Source organism: Leucoraja erinacea, chromosome 1 (genome assembly GCF_028641065.1).
Source record: "Leucoraja erinacea ecotype New England chromosome 1, Leri_hhj_1, whole genome shotgun sequence".
NCBI lineage: Eukaryota > Metazoa > Chordata > Chondrichthyes > Rajiformes > Rajidae > Leucoraja > Leucoraja erinaceus.
The window spans coordinates 168,859,660-168,880,043 of NC_073377.1; the positions used below are offsets into that span (position 1 = coordinate 168,859,660).

Genomic DNA, 20,384 nt, shown 5'->3' on the forward strand with positions numbered 1-20,384 from the left:
ATCAATGGTTGGCTTGTAAGCGGTGGGCCAAAGGGCCTGTTTCTGCTGTATCTTTTTAATCAATCAAAAACAAGCATATTCTACTGAAACCACAGGGCCAAAAATCTCATTACAACCTCAGGGAGAAAAAAAATCATAATTCCAGAGGTGGGGTTAGAGTGGCTAACCTGGCAATCAGGATACGTTTTGCACAGGTAAAATTAAAACATATTTTTTATCAGTTTTGTTGTGGAATCTTAAGAGCTCAGCAAGGTTAGCTACAATGTAATTTACTCCAAAATCAGAGCCGTATTTTGCTTTATTATTCATACAGGCACCACTGACAAGAGAAATGTTTATTATCTATTCAATTATCCTTACAACGGTAGTGATGAACCACTTTCTTCAACTGTCTCTTCTGTGCATCTAGCAACAGACAATAAATGCTGGCCTTGCTATCGGCAGTCATATTCTGAGAAACAAAATTAAAATAAGCAAAGAACAGCGTAGGAGCTCATTGAAATGTTTAAATAAAGCACAAACTAAAATTTATAAAGATTAATGCCAAATGTCTGGGAAATTAAAGGTAAGTATTTTTTAGGCATGTAAATTACCATATAACATTTATTTAAACGGCTTGAAAAATATTTCATTGATGTGTAGCTTTAAACCAGCCAACATATTTTCACTCCAACAAAAAAAAACTTACAATCCATCTTATTTTAATGTTCACTTCAATTTAAATTGTTAAATATAAATGTAAACAACCATCAATGAATGTTCATATATAATTTTATGATTCTTCATAGTGTGCATAGCCACTTGCATAGGTTCTCCCCAGATTTAGACCAGCAAATGTATCCTTAAAGGCTTTATTGTCATCATCTTTTTCTGTTTTCTCATTCTCTTCATCCTCCTCTTCATCATATTCCTCATCATCTTCACCATATTCTTCATCTTCATAAACTGTTGTTTCACCTCCACCAGATGCCAAATTTTTCCAGTAGGCATCATAGCCCGATTCACCACCATCATCCAGACCACTCTGTCTGCCAAACTTCATTGAACGAGCTAAAACACAAACAGTTTAGGATTAATGGTTTACAGTTTATTGAACAAAATATCCATCCAGCCTCAAAACATACAGGGCTTTTAATGTCATTTTGCAGAAGTCATTTTGATTTTAACTTAATTGTTGTTTTAAGATTGTAGATGGCACAGTCGTTACTGCAGATGCCTCACAGCTTCAGTGACCCAGAATTAAGCCTGACCTGGGGTGGCATCTGTATGGATATACACATTCTAACTTCTCCTGGGCTCCTTCAAGTTGCTCCCACTTCCCAAAGATGTGCTGACGAGTTAGTTACACTGCCCTCCATGTTTGGGGCAAAGACCCATCATTTATTTATTTGCCTCTGTACTTCCCATTTTGAGATTTGTAATAGAAAAAAAAATCACATGTGGTTAAAGTGCACATTGTCAGATTTTAATAAAGGCAATTTTTATACATTCTGGTTTCACCATGTAGAAAGCTCCAGCATGTTGTTTTTTGCTCAGATAGTTTTGTATGTCTCCGTTTAACTACAACTTGGTCTTAATCACAAGAAAACAGGATCAGCGATAGACCACTAGGCTACATTATCATTCAATAAGATATTTGCTGATCTAAGCTGGTCTCAACTTCTCTACTGCTTACCATTACCCTCAATTTCGCACACTTTCAAATATTTTGCTGTTGCCATCTTAAGTATTTCTGCACCACCATTTTGGGCAGAATATTCCCGAGATTCGTAACCCTCTGACCAAAGAAATTTCTGCGTATCTCAGTTACACAATAAGGAGCCTGTCATTTAAACCTGTTGTCTCATTGGAGAATTTCCAACCATTTTAAGTATCTCAATAAATAGCCCATTCAGCCCCCCTGAGAACTTAAATGTTTGTTTAATAAGGTCACTACTCATTCTGAACTTCAAGGGAAGTAGACCCGAACAGTTAGCCATTCAACCATCTTATCCCAGAAATTAACCCTGGGAATCTTCTTTGGACTGCCTGCAAAGCTACTGGTTGGTTTTTTTAGGCAAGGTGGACCACAACAATGCACAGTATTGCAACTGCCTCGTCAACATCCCGTACAACTGTGATGAAACAACCCTACTTTAAAACTCCAACCCCTTTACAATAAAGGCCAGCATTCTGTGTGCCTTCTTAACTACTACTTAGACTTTTGCTTAGATATACAGTGTGAAAAAATTATCTTTAGACCTTCCTACACACTATCGACAATGTGCAAAATTCAACTAACCTACAAACCCACACATCTTTGGGATGTGGGAGGAAACTGGACCACCTGGAGAAAACCCACGTGGTCACAGAGAGAACATGCAAACTCCACAGACAGCACCCATAGTTCGGAGCAAACCCGGGTCTCTGGCACTGTGCTCCCCTGACTTGTTTGCTAACTATGTGATTCATGTAGTAGGACATCTAGAGCCCTCTGAACTTCACTCATTTACAGTCTCTCTGCATTTAAATAATAACCCACATCGAGCCAGCACCGCCATTCAATACGATCATGGCTGATCATCCAAAATCAGCACCCCGTTCCTGCTTTTCCCCCCATATCCCTTGATTCCTTTAGCCCAAAGAGCTAAATCTAACTATCTCTTGAAAACATCCAATGAATTGGCGCTCAATGCCTTTGTGGCAGAGAATTCCACAAATTCACAACTCTGAGTGAAGACGTTTTTCCTCATCTCAGTCCTAAATGACCTACCCCTTATTCTTAAACTGTGACCCGTGGTTCTGGACTCCCCCAACATTGGGAATGCTTTTCCTGCATCAAGCCTGTCCAATCCTTTAAGAGTTTTATATGTTTCTATAACATTCCCTCTCATCTTTCTAAATTCCAATGAATACAAGCCCAGTCGACCCATTCTTTCATCATGTCAGTCCCGCCATCCCAGGAATTAACCTGGTGAACCTACACAGCACTCCCTCAAAAGCAATAATGTCCTTCCTCAAATTAGGAGACCAAAATTGCACACAATACTCCAGGTACGGTCTCACCAGGGCTCTGTACAACTGCAGTAGGACCTCCTTGCTCCTAAACTCAAATTCTCTCGCAATGAAGGCCAACTGGCTTTCTTCACTGCCTGCTGTACCTGCATGCTTACTTTCAGTGACTGATGTACAAGCACACCCAGGTCTCGTTGCACCTCCCCTTTGCCTAACCTTACACCATTCAGATTATAATCTGCCTTCCTGTTCTTGCCACCAAAGTGGATAACCTCACATTTATCCACATTATACTGCATCTGCCATGCTTCTGCCCACTCACCCAACCTATCCAAGTCACCCTGTAGCCTCATTGCATCCTCCTCGAAGCTCACACTGCCACCCAGCTTTGTGTCATCCGCAAACTTGGAGATGTCACATTTAATTCCCTCGTCTAAATAATTAATATACATTGTAAATAACTGGGGTCCCACTACCCCACTAGTCACTGCCTGCCATTCTGAAAAGGACCCGTTAATTCTTACTATTTGCTTCCTGTCTGCCAACCAGTTCTCTATCCATGTCAATACCCTACGCCCAATACCATGTGCTCTAATTTTGCACACACAATCTCTTGTGTGGGACATTGTCAAAGGCTTTTTGAAAGTCCACTTGCACCACTTCCACTGCTCTCACTTATCCATTCTACTTGTTACATCCTCAAAATATTCCAGAAGATTAGTCAAGCATGATTTCCCCTTCATAAATCCATGGGGACTTTTTCCGATCCTGTCACTGCTTTCCAAATGCGCTGCTATAACATCTTTAACAATCGACTGAAGCATCTTCCCCACTACCGATGTAAGGCTAACTGGTCTATAATTCCCCGTTTTCTTTCTCCCTCCTTTCTTAAAAAATGGGGTTACATTGGCTACCCTCCAGTCCCTAGGAACTGATCCAGAGTCGAGAGAACATTGGAAAATGATCACCAATGCATCCATGATTTCTATGGTCACCTCCTTGAGTACTCTGGGATGCAGACCATCAGGCCCTGGGGATTATCTGCCTTCAGTCCCAACAGTTTACCTAAAACCATTTCCTGACTAATGTGGATTCCTTTCAGTTCCTCTCTCCCACTAGATCCTCAGTCCCCTAGTATTTCTGGGAGATTGTGTCTTCCTTAGTGAAGATAAAACCAAAGTACTTGTTTAAGTGTTCTGCCATTTCATTGTTTCCCATTATAAATTCACCTGTCTCTGACTGTAAGGGACCACATTTGTCTTCACTAATCTTTTCCTTTTTTCATCCAACCACTCAGTATATCTACATTTCAGTGCAGAATCACAATGCCCTCATTACAACATGCCCTTCCATCCATGTCATGTAATTGCCAACATGCAAAACCCACACATTTTGTTCCCTCCTGCCTTTTTTGATATTATGCACCAGTTTTCTTTCAAAAACAATGTACTCCCTGCTTGTGAGCTTATAATCCTTGTCCTCCCTTCTTAACCACAGATAGCATTTCTTTTCTCTTTCCTCTTTCTAACTAGGAAAAAATCCTGTAAAGGTTTCGACCCACTGTTTCAATATTTGCCTCAGATCTGAACTGCATCTTAGCTTATTATTCCCAGTCCACTTAGACAACTCTGCCTTCATACCATTTCCATACTACTTGCTCCTTTTTGGAATCCTAAATCCCAATGCAACAACTGATTGGAAATGTGAAGGACTATTTGTTGAATTAGATAGCACCAGATCAGTTTCTAGTTCCACTTTTATACCTTAACTTACAAGGACTGTCCAGTTTGATTATTATTGGCTGATCAGGCCAGGTGAAATAATCAGTCTATGGCCTCAGTTGTCTGGCCTCTCATTCGGGGGAAATGTGGTTCAAAATATTTATTTTATATTGGGAACAAACGATGCACCTCAAAGTAATTAAGCATTCCCTCCAACCTCCAATAAGTTAGCTCTCTAGAAAGCTTCAAAGAGAGTGAGATTTGATTTTAAGTTGATGATTCAGGAACTACAACTCACCTTCTTTACACAGGAGCAATTTTACAAGTTATCAGATATCTTACATCTTCTAAATCTAAAATGCAGATTTTAATCTATCTTGCATCTATTTCAAACGTCTTAGACATTAAAAAAATCACTTTTTTTTTTCATTTTAAGCTTCATTTTAAAAATTTGGTTGAGATATTTTATTTTGAGCTGCTCGATAAAGATCTCTCACGGGGAAACATCCAAGAAATATAGTACAGGAGATAATATTCCAGTTGAGGACAAAGTTGAGAGAAGGTGTGGTCAAAAGCAGCTGCTTTTCATAAGGTGAGTGATAATGTAACGATATAGAAAGCAAAGGATGCAACAGCTGAAGGCACTGTCACTGATCGAACAAGAGAAACAAGCTACTATGCATGGTGGGGAAGAGACCTATAAAAACTAATGAATAGGAATGATGATTTTGTATTAACATATAGAAAACATGCCTGTGACATATGGTTCAGTATAAAGTTATATCCATGAAAATGTATTTTCGACGTAATGTTGAATAACGTAGACTTTGCAAAAAAAGACGCTCATTCAATCAATTCAATTGTACAATGGTCTTATTTTGCAGTAGTGAGCAATTGGTATACATGCATGGATAAGCCACTTCAAGTAATGATTGAACTTACTGGACATGCTTAAATCCTTTGTTTCCTGTGTTTCATGACCACATTTAGGACAAGGTGGCACTTTCCCCTTTTCTTGTTTGAAGACCTTGCTGCGAACATGATCACTGCAGTAACAGGCCTTCAGGAAAGAAGAGGGATAAAAAGAATAATCGTTGAGAAACAGAAGCTCCCGAGGAAATTGAAGCTTTAAATGTTTACAGGTTTACATTTCAATGGAAGTTATTTACAAAGCAGATGCTTCTGCTCTCAATTACAAATGTAATTGGCACATTTTGGCTTAAGTCTCAAAGGAGCAAAAAATTATTTAAAACTGATCCGTGTTACCTTACAACGTAGACAAGTATGTTGTCCTAGACGATTACAAGAGACGCCTGGTAGGAAATTAAGTTCTGATTAGTAAGGTAGAAATATAATTAATAAATCATAAACTGACTCAATAAATATTTTCTCGGACCACAAACTTAAACTCCCAACCATTCTTCTTTTGTTGGAGGATTATAATTATCCTGGCACAGGTGCATGGAAAGTCTTATGCGCATGACAACAAGTATTCCAATCTTGAATGAAATGTGTGAATCCTTGTATATTCCTTAATGCTGAGATGTTACAACAAAAATGCATCTTGAAATGGCTCTGGTTAAATGCAGCACATAGATAGTTGTAGTGCCTTCACTTTCCTTTTACCCTTTTCACATTCTCTCCACCACCCAATATCATTTTCCCCCTTGTAAGAACATCAATAGACCAGGAGAACAATTCTGAGACTAATTCCTCAACATTACAAACATTTTATTCTGTCTAGTTCCCATTCAGTCCTGAAATCATTTGGTTACTTTCAGGCCACTGATGAGATTTTCATTTAACATACATCTTGACTTACTGTACAAAAGATACTTTGTATTGCACCTGCCTCCAGTCGATCACCAATATAGAAACTTTAAAAATGAGACTAAATTTATTGTTGTCATTTTCGACAATGAGCATCAATATCAAAATGAATAGCTTCAGATAAACAAGAACTTACACTTATAAGTTTCAGAATCCAGAATTTGGCAACTGGCTTGATGCTCAAATTGATCATCTTCACAGAGGAAGTTGTTACAGAAGGAACACCGGAATATCCTTCCTCCTATAGTGCAAAGAGATGCAAATGATGATCCCACAAGTATAGAGGCAAGATCCAAGTGAAGAGGTAATCACAATTCTGAAATTAGTTTTAGTTTACTTTAGAGATGCAGCGTGAAAGCAGGCCCTTCGGCTCATCGAGTTACCGTCAACCAACGATCACTAGTTCTATCCTACACACTAGGGAGAATTTACAGAAGCTAATTAACCTACAAACCTGCATGTCTTTGGAATGCGAGAGGAAAGCACAGCACCTGAAGAAAGCCCACGCAGACACAGGGAAAATGTACAAACTCTGTACAGACAGCATCCGTAGTCAGGATCAAACCTGTATGGTAGCAACTCTACTGCTGTGCTACTGTGCCACCAGAAATGCATAAATTCTATTAGAGGTTTCCTCTGAAAGAGGAGCTAACAGCAATTAAACTTTACATCAGTGAGAAGCTGGCGTACAGAAAACAGAAAAAAAATCCAGGCTTGGCCCTAGAACACAAATTTTTTTTTAAAAGTTCACAGTTCACCAAAAATAAGTTCAAAATTCGCCCATTCGGCCCATTGAGTCTGCCCCGCCATTCGATCATGGCCAATTTATTTTTCCTTTATTCTCCTGCCTTCTCCCTGTAACATTTGACACGCTTACTAATCAAGATGCCACCGCTGTCTGTGGTGATGAATTCCACAGATTCACCACCCTCCGACTAAAGAAATTCCTCCTCATCTCCCCTCTGAAGGTTCGTCCTTTTATTCTGAAACTGTGCCCTCTGGTCCTAGGCTCTGCCACTACTGGAAACATCCTCTCCACATCCACTATCTTGGCCTTTCATTATTTGGTATGTTCCCCCCCCCCCCCTCCCCCCACCCCCATCTCAGCTATCTCCCATCTTTCTGAACTTCAGCAAGTACAGGTCCCGAGCCAAACGCTCAAATATAGCATCACAGGTTAAAAACCCAATCATATCATCAGCTTTCCATTCACTTAATTTGCCCTCAAAGTTTGAAAAGAAAGGATCAGGGTCAGAGCAGGCCATGGTCAGAGCAGGCCATGATGTCATGATATCTTCTACATCTGAAATTTGAAATCTCTTTACATATTGCATGAAATTAGGCCATTATTTTATTGCAATTGATTTAATGCAATTGGATGCCAGCCAGCAGTTTTGAGAGTAAATTGATGAGTGTTGACATACAGTTATCAGTTAATTGAAAAGAATTGTATTCAATATTGAAAATCAATTGGAATATGGCCACATGATAATCTACTTCATATAACACAATTCAGAAATAATTACATCAATTGGTTCAAATCAAAACACTTAATTGTACATTAATCTGGCAGACTTTATAAAAGGAAAAATAAAATCTTACGACTCCACTGCATGTTGCAGTATACAGGACGCTGCCAGCCATATATATGAAAAGTGTGGGCATGTGTGCACACACACACACACACACACACACACACATATATATATATATACAGTGCTCCATAATATTTGGGACAAAAAATGATCATTTATTTATTTGCCTCTGTACTCCACTATTTGAGATTTGCCTCTGTACTCCACAATTTGAGATTTGTAATAGAGAAAAAAAAATCACGTGGTAAATATGCATTGTCAGACTTTATTAAAGGCCATTTTTACATATTTTGGTTTCACCATGTAGAAATTACAGCTGTGTTTATACATAGTCCCCCCATTTCATGACACCATAATGTTTGGGACACATGGCTTCACAGGTGTTTGTAATAGCTCAGGTGCGTTTAATTGCCTCCTTAAGGTATAAGAGAGCTCTCAGCACCTCGTCTTTCCTCCAGTCTTTCCATCACATTTGGAAACTTTTATTGCTGTTTATCAAAATGAGGACCAAAGTTGTGCCAATGAAAGTCAAAGAAACCATTATGAGACTGAGAAACAAGAATAAAACTGTAAGAGACATCAGCTAAACCTTGGGCTTACCAAAATCAATTGTTTGAAACATCATTATGAAGAAAGAGAGCACTGTTGTCTTACTAATCGCAAAAGGACTGGCAGGCCAAGGAACACCTTCACAGCTGATGACAGAAGAATTCTCTCTATAATAAAGAAAAATCCCCAAACACATGTCCAACAGATCAGAAACACTCTTCGAGAGTCAGGTGTGGATTTGTCAATGACCACTGTCTGCGGAAGACTTCATGAACAGAAATAAAGAGGCTACACTGCAAGATGCAAACTACTGGTTAGCCACAAAAATAGGACGGCCAGGTTACAGTTTGCCAAGAAGTACTTAAAAGAGCAACCACAGTTCTGGAAAATAGGCCTTGTGGACAGACGAGACGAAAATTAACTTGTATCAGAGTGATGGCAAGAACAAAATATGGAGGAAAGAAGGGACTGCCCAAGACCCAAAGCATGCCACATCATCTGTGAAAAACGGTGGTGGGGGTGTTATGGCCTGGGCATGTATGGCTGCTGAAGGTACTGGCTCACTTATCTTCATTGATGAAGCAACGGCTGATGGGAGTTGCATAATGAATTCTGAAGCACATCCTATCTGCTCAAGTTCAAAAAAATGCCTCAAACTCATTGCCTGGCAGTTCACTCTACAACAAGACAACAATCCCAAACATACTGCTACAGCAACAAAGGAGTTTATCAAAGATAAAAAATGGTAAATTCTTAAGTGGCCAAGTCAATCACCCGATCTGAACCCAATTGAGCATGTCTGTTATATGCTGAAGAGAAAACTGAAGGGGACTAGCCCCCAAAGCACGCATAAGCTAAAGATGGCTGCAATACATGCCTGGTAGAGCATCACCAGAGAAGACACCCAGCAACTGGTGATGTCCAGGAATCAGACTTCAAGCAGTCATTGCATGCAAAGGATATGCAACACAATACTAAACATGACTACTTTAATTTATATTACATTGCTGTGTCCCTAACATTATGGCGCCCTGAAATGGGGGGAATGGGGGGGGGGGGGGGGCCTTTGTATAAACACTGCTGCAATTCCTACATGGTGAAACCAAAATGTATAAAAGTGGCCTTTTTTAGAAATCTGACAATGTGCACTTTAACCCCATGTGATTTTTTTCTATTACAAATCTAAAAAATGGGTAGTATATAGGCAAATAAATAAATGATGGGTCTGTCCAAAACATTATGGATGGCACTGTGCACACCCATACATATACAGTTCATTCAGAAAGTATTCAGACCCCTTCACTTTTTCCACATTTAATTACATTATAGCCTTATTCAAAAATTGATTAAATTCTTTCTTTTTTATCGTCAATCTACACACAATACCCCATAATAAAAAAAAGCAAAAACAGGTGTTTAGACATTTTTGCAAAGTAATTAAAAATAAATAACTGAAATATCGCATTTACATAAGTCTTCAGACCCTTTATTCAGTACTTTGTTGAGGCACCTTTGGCACCGATTACAGACTCAAGTCTTCTTGGGTATGACGCTACAAACTTGGCACACCTGTATTTGGGTATTTCCTCCCATTCTTCTCTGCAAATCCTCTCAAGCTCTGACAGGTTGGGTGGGGAGCGTCGATGCGCAACTATTTTCAGATCCTGCCAGAGATGTTTGATCGGGTTCAAGTCCAACGTCTGGCCGGGCAACTCAAGGACATTCACAGACTTTTCACAAAGCCATTCCTGCGCGTGCCTTGGCTGTAAGGGTGCTTAGGATCATTTTCCTGTTGGGAGGTGAACTTCCGCACCAGTCTGAGGTCCAGAACGCTCTGGAGCAGGTTTTCATCAAGGATCTCTCTGTACTTTGCTCTGTTCATCTTTCCCTCGATCCTGACTAGTCTCCCAGTTCCTGCTGCTGAAAAACATCCCCATAGCATGATGCTGCCACCACCATGCTTCACCGTAGGTATGGTATTGGCCAGGTGATGAGCGGTACCTGGTTTCCTCCAGACATGACGCTTGGCATTCAGGCCAAAAATTTTAATCTTGGTTTCATCAGACCAAAGAATCTTGTTTCTCATGCCTTTTGGCAAACTCCAAGCAGGAGTCATGTGCCTTTTACTGAGGAGTGGCTTCTGTCTGGCCACTCTACCATAAAGATCTGATTGGTTGAGTGCTGCAGATATAGTTGTCCCTCAGGAAGGTTCTCCCATCTCCACAGAGGAACTCTGGAGCTCTGTCAGAGTGACCATCGGGTTCTTGGTCACCTCCCTGACCAAGGTCCTTCTCCCCCGATTGCTCAGTTTGGCCGGGGGGCCAGCTCTGAGAAGAGTCCTGGTGATTCCAAAATTCTTCCATTTAAGAATGACAAGGCCACCGTGCTCTTCGGGACCCGCAATGCTGCAGAAATTGTTTTATACCCTTCTCCAGACACAATCCTGTCTCAGAGGTCTACGGACAATTTCTTCATTTTCATTGCTTGGTTTTTGCTCTGATAGCTGTGGGACCTTATATACAGGCGTGTGCTGTATATAATTTTAAGATTGAAAAGCAGAAAACGGCAAATACCAAAATAAAAACAGATGTTAGAAATAGTGGTGGACCATTGTATAAGACATTATTTAGTCGTCTTCAAAATAAGCAATTGCAGACCCTTACCATGATCCCATACACTTCTCTCACACTCAATACATTCAACATCAGTAAGTGGGCAGATACAAGCATGTGTGCTCAGGCACTTCCTGCCATGACACACCCAGGCCTCACAGAAGTCACAAATTGCTCCCTAAAAGGAGAAAAAAAAAAGACAGTTGTTGTCTCCCTATCCACAAGTTTAACATTTATTTTAGACATCTGGTGTTTATTATATATTGTTATATTTTAAAACTTCTATTCCAGCATCAAATTTCTACAGGTAACAGTTACTCAGATGGAAAGGTTTTACAAGCACCACTCAGACAGTGATAACATGGACAAAAACCAACTTGTTCTCTTTCAGACTTAGAACTTCATCTAGTCGTGGACCTTGATCATGGACTAAATTTAAAGTTAGTAACATGGGTGAAGTTGTTAAGCAAAAAAACTTAACTTCAATTACAAATATTTTCTGTTTTTGAAACCGAGAAATGAAAATATGGTCAAGGCAGGTACACAGTGCATTGGAATGTTAAATGCCCTAATCTTTCCCTGATGTAAAATTCTTCTAGTTAGTCTGTTGGAGAAAAGCAAAGTAAATACTCACCACCATGGCAAGTCCTGTACTGTAGACACCGGGATGCCTAACAACGCAATCTGAACTTTTCAACATACATTTTGTTTTACCTATAATGTACAGAAGGATGCAACTTACATTGGAGACAGTCAGTAAATAAAATAATTATACACATGATATTAAATCTGTATCCAAAGCACAAGTATATCTGCTCAATGCTAACTGACCTGCTGAAAATCTTTACTGGGTTGATTATCATTCATATTTCCATTATCTGCAGCGTTTTGTTCACTGAGGTTTGAGCAACTGTTGTTAGTCAATTAAAATAAATGAGTACTCGGTGATGAAGCACCTGTTTCACTGTTTCTCACACGAGTCATTTACATTGGATAACATTACATTCTCCATGATGCAAAAATTCAGAGATTTTCTTAAAATTCTTTATGATGTAAGGGCGCTTGGTCTATGCAAAACCCTGATGACTACTCAAATTAGGATAGCAATGTAGCATAGCATATTCCAAACAGTATCAAACTCTCCTTCCACATTCCCAATATTCTGAATATGGACTGTTAGGGAATAGCAGCCATTGAAAGAGGCTATAAATGGTAAGGGCAGTCATTGTGTGTTCACATGCTGAATAAAGACTTATTCCAAGGTTGATGTATGCAATACACAGAAATTGCCCCACTTGTAGCAGGTCATTGACAATCCAGCAATGACCACATCCTTCTTCATTCCTCTTAAAAAAAATCTTTTAGTTCCCAGTTCTATCAGCTCTCCAACATTCACAAAGTATTGTGCTGTTAATATCCTTTGGGAGAACAAGGGCCCAATAAAATTAAAACAAAAACTCCATACAGTATTTGAACATAAAGAAAATCTGAAGTAGCCTGAAGCAAGTTTCCAAAAGAGGAAAATAAACTGTTCTCCGGGACGTGATAAGAAAGATTTAGAGACTACAGGGTATGTTTAATTGCATCAGAGGCCTCACTGACAAGTGTGGCCCAGAAAGCTGAGTAGATAAGCAGCAATTACAATTATTTCCACATATTTCTAATCAGACATGCCCGTTTCCTACCACAGACCTTAAACATTCACATTGTACATTTTCCCACTACAAGTTGCATTCACCATTGAAATAAAACCTGCCATGCAACAATCCAGCTTTCAAATTTGCCCATGTCTATTATTTGGTTGTCATTCATAACACTGGTACACAGTAATTCTCTCAATGATCAACAACTAATCAATAGGCTTCAACTAATAACTGATTCAACTAAAACCACACATCAATTTTAAAACAAACAGTAAATCAGTAAATGCATACATGCATAAACAATTCTAAAAATATAACACTTTAAATACCGTCTTTTTTTGTAATCCAAATATTTCCCCACAGTGCCTCCCTGATTAACTACACTGATTCCCTCCAAAAGCAAATCGTGCAGGTAATGTCCAATGTCTTCCTTGGTTTAGTTGTTAGAATGTTGTCATTTATCTTTTCACAATTTACAATCTTTTCCACGAAATGTTATTGCAAACACGAGATTTGTGACATTCCTAACAGGTACTCATTCCCATTTATTTTGCTGAAAACCAAAATAACCACCAATGCCTACACCAGATGCATTTATCTGAAATATCAACCTCTGGCTATAAGTGTACAATTTGCCCAGGTGATAATGTGTTGAACCCACTAGAGAAGCAATCATGAAACATTAGCAATATTTATATTAACTGCAGATGACAAATTTCCCAACATCCCCAATATCACTCCACTTTATCATCCTTCTAACCCCACCAAATGTAACCCATTAAAATTATAAATCTCAAATACAATTTGTTGGAAAATGCCTAAAGAAATCTACGCGCTTACGAAATATACATGAAATCAATTTGTACAAGATCACTCAGGATATCATTACTAGCAGACGCTGATAAATCCATATGGACATGTATTGTTCGCCCACCTAGGGTAAAGTAACTTTACATTTCTTGCTAACAGAACTTTCAAGAGCTCTTAACGCCAACCTATGTCATCCCTTTTAAAGCAATTAATATTTTGATTTTATTTAATTGAAAACTTTAACCTTACTATTTTTTGTAGTAGCTTCACCTAATAATCTTCCCATTTATTACATGTTACATGTAGAAAACACATTAAAGCAAGTGCAATAATCCAAGAATTTACTGAATAAAACTCACCACACTGTGCACACATAGGTAACTTTTGTACCGAACTACAGAAGTAACAAAAAGCCCGGTTCTTTTGCCGTCTTGCCAAAACGAGGAAAGTGAACAGGGAAATAAAATGTAAAGTTATATCCAGAAACATTAAATGACATGCATCTGCTCCACTGTGATATGAACACAGTCACATGAATCCAAGCAACAAACAATTAACAGGACCCTTCCATTTCAGATTATAAACACAAATAGGAAGTAATATCTTTGACAACAGGCTAAATTTCGAGACCTCGGTGACTGCCAATCACCACCCCCCCCCCCGGACACTTATTATTATTTATTCAAATCGTTTGCTATGTCGCTCTTCCAGGGAGATGCTAAATGCATTTCGTTGTCTCTGTACTGTACACTGACAATGACAATTAAAATTGAATCTGAATCTGAATCTGATTTCAATGAAAATGTCTGGCAATAAAAAATACATTTTTATGTCTGTGTTCTTCAACAGGCTAATATGTTCGTAAAGAGTACAAATATTAAATCAAAAAAACATGCTGACTCAAATCTACAAAAGCTGAAAGCATTAATTCTGTTCTCTTACCTTTGGCATTTATCACATTCCTGTTGGAAACAAGGGGAAATATTTTTCAGAACAGCAGCCACAAACAAGAATTTTAGCAAGAATTTTATTCTTAACTAAATTAAATTGATTCAGTTTCTCTAAACCTGGAAAATTAAGGATGAACAATAAACAGTGGCAACACCAATGATGCCAATGTCCAAAGAATTCATTCATAAAGAATGCTCAGGCAACCTTTTTTCTCATGCATCAACGTTTTTTGTTAACTGCTTCGAAAGGTTAGCCCAGGGTCATCTGATCATGAGACAAACCATCATACAATTGTTTAATAAGACAATTTACTCTTTAAATGCTAACTTTTATGAAAGCACATTCAGCAAAACATTTAGCCTGGGGTAGGGAAGTGATGAAAGGGTAGAGATGAGGGGGGAAAGGGAGGGAGAAATTAGCTAGCACCTCCAAGTTCTTATTTTAATTTGGGCACGGCCATCATTAATAGTTTTTTACTATCTAGATCAAGTCAGAAATAATGGCAAGCCTCACGACAAATGGGAAATTATTATTTGTTTTAATTGCACAGGTGCAATGAGTGCTTTTAGCAAATTAGTTTTGTGTTTAATTTACCACATCATATTACTTCTTTTTTAATGGCTTTTAAAAAGAAAATAATTCAACTTAATGCTCTCTTCTTTCAATTTAATAATTGTGTGAATGTAAATATTGGTTTCACTTATCAGGGCTTGAAATTAGCGGTTGCCCGGGTGCCAATGGCAACTTACAGACCCGCCGGGCAACCTAAAAGCCATGCCATTTTGCTCGGCTTTGCAAGCAACCGGGACACCCACCCGCCATCCGTGTCCAGGTCTCAGCGCTAGCTCTCGGCTCGGCTGCTAGCCCGCGGCTCGGCTGCTAGCCCTCTGGCTCGGCTCGGCTGCTAGCCCTCGGCTCGGCTGCTAGCCCTCGGCTCGGCTGCTAGCCCTCGGCTCGGCTGCTAGCCCACGGCTCGGCTGCTAGCCCTCGGCTCGGCTCGGCGCTAGCCCTCGGCTCGGCGCTAGCCCACGGCTCGGCTGCTAGCCCACGGCTCGGCTCGGCGCTAGCCCTCGGCTCGGCGCTAGCCCACAGCTCGGCTGCTAGCCCACGGCTCGGCTCGGCGCTAGCCCTCGGCTCGGCGCTAGCCCACGGCTCGGCGCTAGCCCTCGGCTCGGCGCTAGCCCTCGGCTCGGCGCTAGCCCTCGGCTCGGCGCTAGCCCACAGCTCGGCTGCTAGCCCACGGCTCGGCTCGGCGCTAGCCCTCGGCTCGGCGCTAGCCCTCGGCTCGGCGCTAGCTCTCGGCTCGGCACGGTCGCCGAGCACGGCTGCCTTTGCTGTCCGGTCGCAGCCTCACCGCGACCACTGAAAAACTACGTAGAATCACTCCCTGGAGTAACTCTTGCTTCTTGGTTTCCTGGTCCTCGAAAAATATTCGAAATGGAATTTAAATTGGTGGACACACCACCACCAAAGTCCAAACTCTGAAAAATAACTGCCTATTGCATTTTATGTTTATTTATTGTGTGTATATATGGTGTATAGTATATAGACACACTGAACTTTTATCTCCCGTTCTGTATTATGAAAGGAATAGGTGACATTCTGGATTAAGACCCTTCTTCAGAAACTTCACCTATTATTTTTCTCCAGAGATGCTGTCTGACCCATTGAGTTACTCCAGCTTTTTGTGTCTATATTCAGTTTTAACCAGCATCTGCAGTTCCTTCCTATACATTTTGAATTAAGTGTCTGTTTCAGGAGTTTGGTGTGTGGGTGTGTAAACAATTTGGCCAAATTAACATTTTTTGGATGCCAGAATTGGAGCAGCCCAGATATCCTAAAGGATTGCAAAACTGTAAATGGTTCTAGAAATAGAAAGGAGTAAAATCAAAGAAGAGAAAATGCTAGAAATACTTAGCAGGTCAGATAACATCTGTAGAAAGTGAAAAAGAATTAACGATTCTGGTCATTGACCACTTAAAAAAAAACTGGTAGAGAAAGAAAATAAGTTTGATTTAACTTGCAGAAGGTGAAGCCAAAGTTGCCGTGGGAAAAAGTTATATATAGTTATCCAGTCAATGGGCACATTTAGAGAAAGATTAAAAAAAATAACCAGAGAGTGGGAATACAGGCAAAGAAATGCAAAAAGATGCAAAATGCAGTTCTGAAGGATATGCCCAGCAGATCAACAGTACAATTTCCGTTTTTATTTCATATTTACAGATCAATAGTTTTCCCCACCCTCATTTTCAAACGGTAGGATGGATTTTGACATAATACAATTTAAAGACAGAGGCATTACAAATCAGGAGCCAATGCCAGCAAGGTCACAGATGTGCAAAACTTTGTGCAAGTTAGGAGATGAGCAACACACATTTTTAGTTTATGTAGAAGGCAAGGTGGGAGATGTGTAGGAAGGAACTGCAGATACTGGTTTAAACCGAAGATAAGACACAAAACCGAAGATAGACACTCTCCGGAAGTGGCGACGCTGCCCCAGACAGCGGAGTTTGAACTGGCCCGTTCGCGGAGCTCGGATTCGGCCGCGGGACTTACTTGTCATCACCCGGCGGGGTCACGACATTGGAAGCCTGGATCACCTCAACGCAGAGGGAGAACAAGGAGGGAAGAGACAAGGACTTTAAGACTCTTGCCTTCCATCACAGTGAGGAGGGCCTGGTGAACTCACTGTGGTGGATGTTAAATCTGTGTTTATTGTGTGTTTTGTTATTTTATTTTATTCTATGTTATGACTGCAAGGCACGAAATTTCGTTCAGACTGTAAAGTCTGAATTACAATAAAGGATACTTTACTTTACTTTAAAAACAGGCAGCATCTCTGGAAAGAATGGGTGACGTTTCGGGTCGATACCCTTCGTCAGGTGAGAGATTCCTGGACGTATATCCCCCCCACCAGGAACGCTATTAGAGTAACAGTCTTCTTCTTTTCGTTTCTTTGAAGCTGGTTGTAGGTATGTTACAAAACCTACCTGAATCGTGGCTGAGCATCTGCCCTGCCCCGTGTGTGTGATTTTGGCGCTGTTTAGAGGGGGCGGGTTTAAAACGCGATTTTTACTAGGCTGTTCCAATCGAAAATGTTCAGCCTAGTAAATCATTAACGGAAAATCGCTGAAAGACCCCGTCACAAAAGGTATTATTAGTTTTTATGGCCTTGTATAATATTTATAGTAGTTTAAAAATCACTCTCTCACTCCGCAACCTCTCGCAGCCCCAGGGTTTTATAAAGCAAACAATTAAAGGTATGTACCTTATTTTTACATTAAATGGGGCTTGTTTATAACCCTGTATATAAAGTTTTCTATAGCGAGTAGTTCATTTTGGGCTCTTTATATCCCGCAGTATTTTTCTGGGCACTTGAGGGCACAAATCCAGCGCAATGTGAACGTTCTAAACCAGCGCGTTCACAGGAACCCACTAGAAAGCCGATTTAAATTGACTTTAATTTACAGCAAATGAACACTAAATTCCTTCCACTTGGCCTATAAATTGATGTAAATGAGATTTAAAAATCATGTTTTATTGTGAATTATTTGTGAATATTATTTGGACACTTGGGCTATTTAAAAATGTTAATCATTTATTAAGAAATGGATAAATGTTTAGATCTAGTGATTGAAGTTTGAAATTAGCTACAATTGGGTAACTAACTACTTATATGCTTTAATTTCAGGTCATCCAAGTAAGATTATTTTAAATTTGTTTCAGAATGCTTCAATCTATGATAACTGAAAATTTCATTCAGTTCTCTTAATTTTTTAAGAAGGTTATGGGCTTTTGACTGTCCACGATCACAGCTTTTTTGTTATGTCCATAGAAAATCAATAGGTAACAAGATGCTAATTTCCAAGTATGAAAATGGCCATAACTTTTCTATTACTTGAGATATGAAAGTGAATTAGGTGTCAAATTAAACTTATTGTTATGCTTTATCTGATGGGATAAATTGCAGGCTTGATTTTTTAAATCTCAAAATTTTGTAACATTGCTACTGGTTGGTTATATGACAGTTTCCCATTCCTTTACACAGTCCTTTGCGTTTTTATTGAACACTGCAAGATCCTTTGGGCTGCACTGGTTGGGTAGTAGGGGGCAGACAAGGCAGTGCTGCATTGTATGGTCCTCTTGTCCACATTCACAGGTGGTTTGGCCAGTTTCATAGCCCCATCTGGCTATGGCAGCTTTTGATCGCCCTGTTCCTGTTCTCAGGCGGTTGAGCTTCTTCCACTGGACCCATGGTGCTTGTGAGCCCGGAGGGAGGGCTTCAGAAGGAGGGATACCCATGTCAGTAGGAGGGGGGTCGTCCTCAAGCCTTTTCGTCCATAGTTGATGTGAGAGTAACAGTGTCCAGGGATCATTGATTTAGTCTATATTTATACTTCTGCAAATCACTGCTGCAAAGCCCAAGTTAGCTGACCACATGGAATGACAATCATTACAGCGTTACGAATTGTTCACGAGTGTTTAGTATAAATTATTCAACGGTTAATGTGAATTTTGCGGATGAAAAGTCTCGCAATGAACCCCGAGGTATAATAACAAACGGAGGGCGCCGTGAATGGGAAGGGGGGGGGGGTTTGGCGTTGTCTCCCTGGAGCCGCCATCATGCCGGTGTGACTGTGAGCTCACACACACATATACACACACACACATATACACACACACACACATATACATGCACACACACACACACACACACACACACACACACACACACACACACACACACACACACACACACACACACACACACACACACACACACATATACACACACACACACATATACACACACACACACACACACATATACACACACACACATACACACACACACACACACACACACACACACATATACACACACACACATATATACACACACACACACACACACACACACACACATACACACACACACACACACACACACACACACACACACACATATATATACACACACACATACATATACACACACACACACACACATATATATATACACACACACACATATATATATATATACACACACACACAGACAGTCCACTCACCATGGAGGCGTTGCAAGGCTGCTTGGCCACGTCCACGTTGTCTTTGGCCGCCCGCGTTAACTTTTCGCGCACTTTGCGGCTTTCAACCTTCTTTCGGGCCCCGGTCTTCTTTTTCGGCATCTTAGCAGCGAGTGAGGTGCGAGGAGCGAGGAGCGAGTGAGTGAGGGAGGGAGGGTGGTTCCCGCTGCCGAGTGAGTTTGTCAGTGACGGGAGTGAGGGAGCTGCAGGGCGGGCGGGCGCGAGGCGAGGCCAGGCCCCGGGAGGGGGAGGGGTGCGCGCGGGGCGACAGTTGGTCTCGGCGGCAGCGGCCCAACCGCCAACAACTCAACTCAGCTCGCTCGCGGCCGGCGGGGCCGTGACGTCACGGCAATCTCTGGTCATCACCATGCGCCGCCAACGGCCCCAACATCCGGGGCGCACGAGTGAGTCAAACATCTTAGAGCAGAGCAAAGCAAAGTAATTTAGATGTGTTTTAATTAATTGAGCTGCTCTAATATTTTTAACAAGTCTTTTAGGTGACATGTTTTAACCTTTCTATAATCCTTTTTTTTTCAATTGAATAATTCACTTTCAATAGTTTTTCAATATTTTTGCATGTTAGTGACCT

General features: G+C 40.5%; 1 protein-coding gene across 1 annotated transcript; it reads right to left on the bottom strand.

The window, feature by feature from the left end:
• Positions 1-280: 280 nt before the first annotated feature.
• Positions 281-20,012, bottom strand: znf330 (zinc finger protein 330). The gene is made up of 9 exons (XM_055647805.1): positions 19,778-20,012; positions 14,697-14,716; positions 14,114-14,184; positions 11,936-12,015; positions 11,353-11,479; positions 6,682-6,786; positions 5,982-6,028; positions 5,658-5,775; positions 281-1,050 (listed from the first exon to the last, which is right to left on the bottom strand). The coding sequence occupies exons 1-9, from the start codon at positions 19,895-19,897 to the stop codon at positions 773-775; spliced, it is 966 nt and encodes a 321-aa protein (XP_055503780.1). The 5' UTR covers positions 19,898-20,012; the 3' UTR covers positions 281-772.
• Between the last annotated feature and the right edge of the window lie 372 nt (positions 20,013-20,384).